Source organism: Macrotis lagotis, chromosome 1, assembly GCF_037893015.1.
Source record: "Macrotis lagotis isolate mMagLag1 chromosome 1, bilby.v1.9.chrom.fasta, whole genome shotgun sequence".
Lineage (NCBI taxonomy): Eukaryota > Metazoa > Chordata > Mammalia > Peramelemorphia > Peramelidae > Macrotis > Macrotis lagotis.
In genome coordinates, this window is record NC_133658.1 from 877,254,866 (window position 1) to 877,260,865 (window position 6,000).

General features: G+C 44.8%; 1 protein-coding gene across 2 annotated transcripts in view; it reads right to left on the minus strand.

Annotated features, from left to right (window-relative positions):
• Positions 1-3,852, minus strand: part of DDI2 (DNA damage inducible 1 homolog 2) — a 33,418-nt gene extending 29,566 nt beyond the window's left edge. For both annotated transcript variants that reach the window (XM_074218369.1, XM_074218370.1), the window contains exon 1: positions 3,684-3,852. In XM_074218369.1, coding sequence (XP_074074470.1) covers positions 3,684-3,821 — 138 coding nt within the window. In that variant the 5' untranslated portion in view covers positions 3,822-3,852. The remainder of the gene's footprint in view (positions 1-3,683) is intronic.
• Positions 3,853-6,000: the final 2,148 nt, after the last annotated feature.

The following is a 6,000-nucleotide window of genomic DNA, read 5'->3' on the forward strand; positions in this document are numbered from 1 at the left end:
TACTGGAGTAGTACTTTGTGCCACAGTGAGAACTGCATCTATGATTTGTTTTAGTCTACATTAATCTACAACTGCTCAAAATTCAGGTTTTGTCACTGATAAGAAAATACAATAGGAAGCTTCTTCAAAGAAATGGCTCATCTACAGAACTCGCAAAACTGCTTAATAATCACTCCAAAAAAGGCAAGGACCCAAGAGAACAAGTTCTAATCTGTAATTAACACTTGAAATTAGACCCGCTAATCAAACTTTGCAGTCCTTATACAAAAAGATAGCAACTATTTTTTCCATCCCTGGGAATTGTTAAATTAACAGAAGCCCTAATATTGCATGCCAGCATTAAATTATTACTGACAAGTCTTCATTGGGTCACAATGTAGCTATAAAGACTTCAGTAAATAATGGTCAAATAAATTACCTTTTGATTATATAACAGGAAGTTTTAAAAATGAATATGCACAACTACACCAAAACAGTCTTCAATAGGCACTTGTTTTTTCTAATTTCCTTTAGTCTGAAATACTGTTTTTATAATCTAAAGGGCTTGCTGTATAAAAGGATGCGATCTAACATTAGAGACAGTAATTATCATTATCTGGCACTCAGCATAATTAGTTCTGTGCTTCTTATAAAGTTAGGCTAGCATGTTTTAACATATGGGGGGACATAAAAAGACTAGTTTAAGTTCAGAAAATTGCTTGAATTAACCAAGTAAATTCATTGTCAATGAACCAAACAGAACTGGTGATTTATTTCCTGGATTATTCTAGATATGCCCAGTACTGTGTAATCACATGCAAGACAGCTTCTCTTCTAAATGTATCATGTTCTCTCTCCTGCCACAGAATTGCCACAATCTGAATTGAGTTAAATTACAAAATGCCAAATGTTTAAATAGAGGACAGAAAGGCCTAGGAATGAGACATCTATAAGGTTGGATATGGAGTAAAAGCAAAAGATATTACTCTAGAGCACTTTACAGGCAAATAACTACTCAAAAAAGGGAGGAAGGTGTGAGAGAAAATAGGAGATAGAAGAGGAAAGAACATACCAAAGAGGAGACAGAAGAAGGTATACTCCTGAGTAGACAGTGCTGTTTACTATTAGGCTTGGAAAGGAAATGACTCAGTGTCTGTGATGTTCCTGATTGATGGGCAATGCAAATGAAAGAGGACCACCCAAAATCTTAAAATAGATTACTGGGTCATCAGGTTACAAAGCAGCCAGTAGAACAAACTTGAAAAACAGGAGATGTTTATAGTTAGCTGGGAAGAACATGTTCAGTCTCTAGCAACCTTAGGATTTATTCCATATTTACATAGGTTAACTTAATCATCAAGGACCAATATACCAGCAGAGACTGGTAAGATGAACAAGAATTTGGAATCAGTCTTGTTATCATTAGTATAAAGTTGTCTAATCCTGTGAAGTCATCAGTTGTTACAAAAAGTCTTCTATCTCTATTTTGTCTATGGTCTTCCACTTTTATCATTCTGTGAAGATTCTTTCTTTCTTTCTTTCTTTCAGGTACAGTCATCTCCATTATCTGGGCAAATATAAGCCTGAAATTGTTTCAGTCATTTGTCATTCTCATCTTTCCCAATAAGAAACACTGAATAGCCCACATTTAACCATTTTAAATCCTCTCCAGACTTCTGATGAACCGAAGTTTACCTCAAGTCAAAAAAAAAAAAAGCCAAAGGAGGATAAATCAGCCTCACTTAGGTAATCTTGCCTGAATTTTAAACAGACTCTTGGGAAGCAATACTCCATTTTATCTGGAATTCTTGCTGCTCAAATTAAACCAGGTTATCTACTAGAAAGGGTATACTTCAAAACACATGGCCCTTTTACACAACATTATGCCAAAGTGCTAAAGTCTGCACAGAAAAAGGGCTTATGATTGCCCTCTGAACAAAATATTGACACAGTTGTTTATCCAGAGAAGAACAAAAAGTTTGGTTTCACTAGGCAAGAATTTAAGGAAAAAAGCTAAGCTGCCCAATGACACTAATGAACCTATGAGTAAAATGAATTATGATTAACTTGAATGGATTAAAATATTTAAAGTACAGTACAGGACTTAGGGGCATTAATGTAAGATTTCTTCCATCTATATATAAAGATCAATCTTTTTGCCCCTTTTTATTTCTGGTGAAACCTATGGATTCCTTCTCAAAATGTTTTTAAAGACAAAATACAGAGGAGTGTAAAGGAAATCAATTATATTAAAATAGTAATCAAAAACATTTTTTTTAATTCACCAATTCCTAAGATCAATGGACTAGTGGTAACTGACTTTATAAAGTCAACTTACAGATTTTAAATGCTATAGGAGCTACCTTTCTTTTGGTGGTGAGAAATGATAAAGAATTATTTACAAAATGAATCTTCATGAAGCGAATGCTCTGCAGGAAGTTCTACATCTGAGCCAACTATGGGATTCTGGGAATACCAAAACAGAAGCCACTAGGCTCCATAAGATAATAAAATTAAGTGCAAGTCTAAGAGATCACCTACAATCCAGCACCTTTATTTTACAAATGAAAAAAGCTGAGATGTAAAGTCTAGATGACACCAACTAGCAGAGTCAAAGGGGCAAACACTAAAGAAGTCAAACAATTTTTTTTAAAGGAGAAATGCTCAGGGAAGATGATGGATGGACATGAGCAAAAGCAAGAGATATTACTCTAGAGTGCTTTACGGGCAAATAACTATGCAAAAAGAGGGAGGAGGGTGTGAGGGAGAACTTGAGAGAAAATAGGAAATAGAAGAGGAAAGAAGAACTTGGCCAAGAGGAAAAAGGTACACTCTTGAGTAGACAATGCTGTTTACTATTGGTTTGGGAGAGGAAAGGAAAGGCCACAAGACACCCAGCAAGCCCCGAGCACATTTATGGCTAAGAAACTGTCTCAGAACGATCCTGGGCCATAGGTAGGTAAAGTGGGTAACATCTTCCTGGCACCGCCTATGGCAGTCCAACGCACAGGTGGAGGGAAGGAGACTTAAGAGGATTTAAGTGACTTGCCATGGTCACATGGTCGCCAACTAGAAGAGAGTCTGGGCTGGGGACAGGAAAGTGAGCTCCCTTATAATCCACTATCCTTCTAGGATCTCAGCTATAGAGCTAGAAGAAACGTTTAAAGGTAACCTAATTCAGCCTCCTCATTTTACAGAGTGAGGAAACTGAGGGCCTGGGAGGATCCCTATCTTGTTTAAGGCTACACATCCTATAATGGTAAAAAGCCCTGAAGTGGGAAACCAGCCTCGATCTGCTCCTTCATCCCTGTTGCCCCGGTTGGCTTCTAGCTTTGGCTCTCTCCGAGCCTGCTTTTCTCCTCCGAAGAACAAGGAGATTCTTGTAGCCCGCGATCTAGGACTTTCATCCAAATGGCATTTCTACGGAGGGAGGAACAGGCGGGAACCCAGCAAACGGGTCAGGCGAGGCTAGCACCGGACGGGTTTCTAGCTTTTGCTCGCTTTGGAGAGAGGGAAGCAGCCAGACGCCGGGGGCACATGGAGGAGGGAGCGTGACAGAAGCCACGGGCTTGGAGCCGGAGGCCCTTCTGCGGGCCTCAGTCTCCGGCTCTGTAAAAGGGGGCGGCGGGGAGAGCCGGCGGCGACCCCTTAGACGTGGGGGAGGGGGTCTCCGCCTCCCTTCTCCCTTCCCCCCACCAGCTCACCTGGCTCTCGGCGGCGGGGATGCCGGACTCGAGCTCGCAGAGCGCGCGGAAGTTGTGCAGCTCGAAGTCGGCGTCGACCTGGAGGGAGAAGGTGACCTCGGAGAGGTCCCTCCGCACACAGTACACCGTGAGCAGCATGGCTCGCGGGGCGCCACCGCTCCTCGCCCGCGGCCCGCCCGCACGCAGCCCGCTCCTCGCCCCGCACAGCCCAAGCCGAGCTGAGCCGCGGCCCCACGTCCACGCGTCCGTCTGCCAGCCGCGGCCCCAAGCGCGCCAGCCGCCCCGCGCCGCCCCGCACCCGCACCCGCGCCCGCACCCGCGCCCGCACCCGCGCCCGCACCCGCACGCCCTGCCAGCCGCCGGAGCCGGAGCCGGAGCCGGAGCCGGAGCCGCCGCCGCCGCAGCCACGACAGCGTCGTAAAGGCCGCTCGCCCCGCCCCGCCGGTCCTCGGCGCCACCTGGGCGGGCGGGAGCGGCGGGAAGAGGAGGGGCCGGAGGAGAGGACGGAGGAGGAGGGGGAGAGAGACGAAATCCGGGCAGAGGAGGGGGAAAGGGAAGGGGAGAAGGCAGAGGGGAGAAGGCAAGGAGGAGTGCCGAAGAGGCGAGGGCAGCGAGCAGCGACCGCAGCCAGCCGCCGCCCTGCTGCAAGTTCAGCGTCGCCAGGAGCCAACGTGCAAGCGGCTATGGACAAACGGGCTCCAGACTGGAGACTTGGGGCAGGGTCCGGAGAGGCTGCGGGGGCCTAGGAAAGGCTTCCTGTACAAGGGGCGAGTTTAGCGGAGACTCCCAAGGAGCGGCAGAAGCCAAGAGTTGGGAGATGGCGGCGCTTGGGAATAGTCCGCAGTCCTAGTCTTTGGATCACAGAGAATGTGGGTGGGCTGCGAGTGTTGGGGGAGGGCAGGTTATGAAGGGCTCAGAGGAGCAAAATAAAATTTAGATTTGATCCTGGAGGCTATAGGGAAGCATTGGAATTTACAGAGTACGGGCTAACATGGGTCGACCCACACTTTAGGAATATCCTTCTAACTGGAGGAGGATGGCTGTTGTCCCCCCATCAGGCACTGGCTTGTTTGGTGGCAATGTCAGAGGGAAGGGTGTGTTTGAGAGATGTTGCAGAAGCCAGATAGACAAGGGATGCTGATGGGGGAGGGGAGGGAATAGGCAGACTGGAGGTGAGGTAGACAAGCAATGCTGGCCCTCAATGGCGATTTGGATATAGATGGTGAGAGCCAGTGAGAAGTCAAGGATGACTCCTAGGTTGTAAGCCTAAGGGACTGGGAGGATGGTGTTGGGCAGCAAGAGAATGAATTCTATTTTGGACATGCTGAAGGCAGGAGATCTACTGAACATCCAGTTGAAGATGTCCAGTATGCAGTAAGAGATGTGAGAGTAGAAATCAGCAGGGCTGACTAGAGAGATCCGAGAATCATCAGCACAGAAATGAAGGTAAATATGTAACAGGGATCGTGATGCTGTAGCTACAGCCCTGAACCTGGAATGAGGGAGACTTGAGTTTAAATCTGTCACCAAATACATACTAGCTGTGTGACCATGATTGAGTCACTTAACTTTTGTTTGCCTCAGTATCAATATCTGTATACCTGAGACAATTGTAGCACTTACCTCTTAGGGTTGTTCTGAAAATAAAATGAGATGATAATTGTAACATACTTAACACAGTGTCTGGTACATGCACAGTAATTGTCAAATATTAACTGTCGTTAATTGAGGAGAGAGATGGATAAGAGAGAAAGGAGGAGGAATAAAAAGAGGACAAGAAAAAGGGAGAAAGGATGATGAGGAAAAGGAGGTGAAAAACAATAGAAAAAAGAGGGGGAAAGGAAAGGAAGGAAAGAGGAAGTGAGAAAAAAAAGAAAGGAATAGGGACTAGAGAAGGCTAATCCTACAGAATAAAAATGACTCATAAGGAGATCCCTAAGGTAAATCAGGGACATAGTAGCTGACCTTGATTCATTTAGTTATTCCACAAGCACTGAATCCTGATGAATTCTAGGCCCCATAAGGTGGAGAATGGGAGGCATATGGCAAAACTGAAAAAAAAAAGGGGCAAAAAACTTTTTGCAATTAAAAAAAAGAACAGGAAATACAAGCTATAGATCTATAAGATTATCCTAGAATCTCAGTGAAATTCTAGAATTATTAAAAGCTGAAAGGGAAACCTCAAGAAATAAAAGCAGTGATGACAAAGAGCCAGCAGGGTTTATAGAGTACAATTTATGTCAGCCTATTTCCTGTTTTAACAGGTTGATTAGAAGAGTGTAGATACTCTAGAGTAGAGCCTAAAGTTTAACAAAGG